The following is a 3,284-nucleotide window of genomic DNA, read 5'->3' as shown; positions in this document are numbered from 1 at the left end:
CTGGTATAGATCTTCCTCAACTGCTTGTTCTTTCAGGATTTTAAAAGACAAAATTCATATAGAAAATCTGCAAATAAAACAAGCATGCTGTGATGCATTACATACTTGTTGATTCCTTGATTTGATAACTCTACCATGCTAATGGATGAGGTAAAGGTATTCACAAACAGACAATGGATCCCCAGAGTTGGGGATAGACAAAACCCAAATATCAATAGTAATAGGACCTTTTCCTTTCATTCTTCACATAGTTATAGATAAGCATCTCCTCCTAGCAGGAGAGGAGATGTTATAACAAGAAATAGTTGTTAGATTTTGGGCCACTGAGACAATGGATACAGCACATGTTATTTCCCCAGGAATCCTATGCTGGGGACTGGAAGGCTGGAGCTGTAGAGATTGCACATGGTTTGGAAACACCGAGACCTGCATAGCATAGTTCCTAGATTCTGTTCCATCTTTTCTATGAAACTGTAACACTGCAACAGGAAATCTTCCTGAATTGGCCAAAGTATAAATGAGTCCATTGTTTGTGTATGACCACCTTTTCAGATGTGGCAGGTTTGTGAAAACAGTGCTTGTGGAGCAGCTTCTAACTGCACGTAGCGATAGCAGACAAACCTTAAAGTGCTTCATTTCTTTCCCAAGACTAACCTAGATCCGTGTGAGTATCAGGCAAAAATTAGAGCATATGACAACAGGTAGCCTTGTCATTGTCAAGATCTCCATTGTTACAAAACCGAAATAGCTCTATATAGATTCTAGGAAACCTCTCCATTAATGATGTTTGTACACTGTGCATTCTGTGGCCTCTACTGCAAGCATACTCAGTGCCCCAGTGACGATGGCAGATGCAGTGAGTAAAAATATTTGAAGGATAAACCAAAAACATCTACAAAGAAATTATCTTGTTCATTCAATGAAAATAACTGAAGTAGTGCCATAAATTCCTTCTTACTTTACTTTATTTGACTCCACAAATAAAAACATTACATCTTTAAACAGGAATGTTTTTATTGTCAAGTTGGCACAATCTGGAGTCACTTGGGAAGAGGGAACCTCAATTAAAGAATTATCTTGATTAAAAATGGATCTGAGGTGATGCCTGTGAAGAATTGCTTTGATTGATTGATTGATTGGTTGGTTGATGATTGATTGGCTGATGTGGGAGAGCTTAGCCTGCTGTAGGTGGCAGCATCCCTAGGCAGGTGGACCTGGTCGTTATTAGAAATCTAGCAGTGAGCAAGGCAAAGGGGAGAGAGCATCTTGCTCCTCTATGATTTCTTCCTCAAGCTCCAGCCTTGAGTTCCTATCCTTGGTCAGGACAGAAATGGCGATAGATGAGATCTAGATTCCACAAGATGTATTTTTCTAGCTACACTTTTTTTTTCAAATTACTTAACCCCAAACATTGGCAAAATACAATGAACACAGAGCAGCCATCTCCTAGGCTAATCCTAGCGGTCTAGGCTTCATTTGCTCTGCCTCTAATTTCAGTTTAATTTTTATAAGAGGAATTTCTTTCAAATTATTTTGTTGATGGCTATGAACCTAGAATATAATAGTCCATTCCCGATACAAGACTTAATAAACTCTTGAACTCATGACTGTCACCATTACTATTAAGCAGTTTGAGCTGACACAGGGGAAGGTCATAATAATTTAAACAATTCGGCTCCCAACCTGGGAGCCTGGACCAGAGTGGTCACTGTGAGTCTGAGTCCAGCCTGGGCTATGCAGTAAGTCTGGGAGTAGCCTAGTCTACATAGTAAGATTCTGTTTCAAGTAAACAAGAGTTTTTAAAATAATTATTTTACAAATGAGAAATAGTACATTTCATTCTGAGCTAAAATTGATGCTTTTCATCTGCTTCTTTTTAAAATCGTGATTTATATTAGGTTTGAGTATGTATAAAGTTCACTTTCCATTTCAAAATGAAAAACATAAGACTTATATCAACTCTAAGTACCTCCCAGTGAGTTTTAAACTAACCAGTCTCAAGCAAACGTCCTGGTCTCCCTTGTGCTGTCTACTTTTTGTGATCATCTATTTCCGTCCCTACAAAGAACTTAACACAAACAGCTAACGATTAACACAGCATTTCTAGAAAACTGATAGTCTAAGACATTTGTTATAACCACCTTATTTTACAGGTAAGGAAACTTGGACATCAAAAGATTAAGAGACTGCCACAGCATGTCCTGTGTTGCAGTGATGGAGCTGGGATTTGGCCTCCAAAGCCTTGGCTGAAGTATCTCTGCTGCTGGCTCTGCTCCGCTGTCCCTGAGAACAGCCAGTCAGGGTCTGTGCGGTTTGGTTTTCTTTTGTTTCCTGTCTTCCCTTCTTTGTATGTCAGTCTCCCCGGGTTGTCCAGGTCAGCCTCAAACTCTTCGGCCTCCCAAAAGTTGTGATTACTGGGTGGCTTTCCCAGCCCCATTCCCAACCCCCACCTCATGCTTTCTGAGACAAGCTAATTGGTCACCTCATTTGTATTTCCAAACACCCACCCAGCATTTGGAAGGCACTGGAAGGCAGACACAGAATTCAAGACTACAAAGCAAGTTTTGGCCAACACCCTTCCATGTGCATGCAATGTATTAAGATGACCACGCCCCCACCGCCCACGCCTCCACTGCCCACGCCCCCACTGCCCACGCCCCCTCTGCCCACACCTCCTCTGGCTACACCTCTACTGCCCACGCCCCCGCTGCCCACGTCCCCACTGCCCACTGCCCCTCTGCCCATGCCTCCACCGCCCACGCCCCTCTGCCCACGCCCCCACTGCCCAAGTCCCCACTGCCCACTCCCCCACTGCCCACGCCCCCACTGCCCACGCCCCCTCTGCCCACGCCCCCACTGCCCACGCCCCCTCTGGCCACTCTCCCACTGCCCACACCCCCACTGCCCACTCCCCCTCTGCCCACGCCCCCACTGCCCATGCCCCCTCTGCCCATGCCCCCTCTGCCCACGCCCCCTCTGGCTACACCTCCACTGCCCTTGCCCCCACTGCCCACGTCCCCACTGCCCACTCCCCCACTGCCCACGCCCCCTCTGCCCACGCCCCCTCTGCCCACTCCCCCACTGCCCACGCCCCCTCTGGCCACTCCCCCACTGTCCACTCCCCCACTGCCCACACCTCCACTGCCCTCGCCCCCTCTGCCTACGCCCCCACTGCCCACGCCCCCTCGGCCTACGCCCCCATTGCCCACGTCCCCACTGTCCACTCCCCCTCTGCCCACGCCTCCACTGCCCTCACCCCCTCTGCCTACACCTCCATTGCCCAT

The 3,284-nt window shown here is 47.1% G+C and overlaps 1 protein-coding gene across 1 annotated transcript; it reads right to left on the bottom strand.

Annotated features, from left to right (window-relative positions):
• Positions 1-2,681: 2,681 nt before the first annotated feature.
• LOC127690847 (acanthoscurrin-2-like) lies at positions 2,682-3,284 on the bottom strand. Its single transcript, XM_052190331.1, has one exon. It carries the CDS (start codon positions 3,282-3,284, stop codon positions 2,682-2,684), a length of 603 nt encoding a protein of 200 aa, XP_052046291.1.

Source organism: Apodemus sylvaticus, chromosome 8 (assembly GCF_947179515.1).
Source record: "Apodemus sylvaticus chromosome 8, mApoSyl1.1, whole genome shotgun sequence".
NCBI lineage: Eukaryota > Metazoa > Chordata > Mammalia > Rodentia > Muridae > Apodemus > Apodemus sylvaticus.
The sequence above is the reverse complement of the archived record's forward strand: the minus strand, read 5'-3'. Positions and strand labels throughout refer to the sequence as shown.

Excerpts from the sequence above, each read along its gene's own strand:
- LOC127690847 (XM_052190331.1), bottom strand. The coding sequence starts at position 3,284 with ATGGGCAATGGAGGTGTAGGCAGAGGGGGTGAGGGCAGTGGAGGCGTG.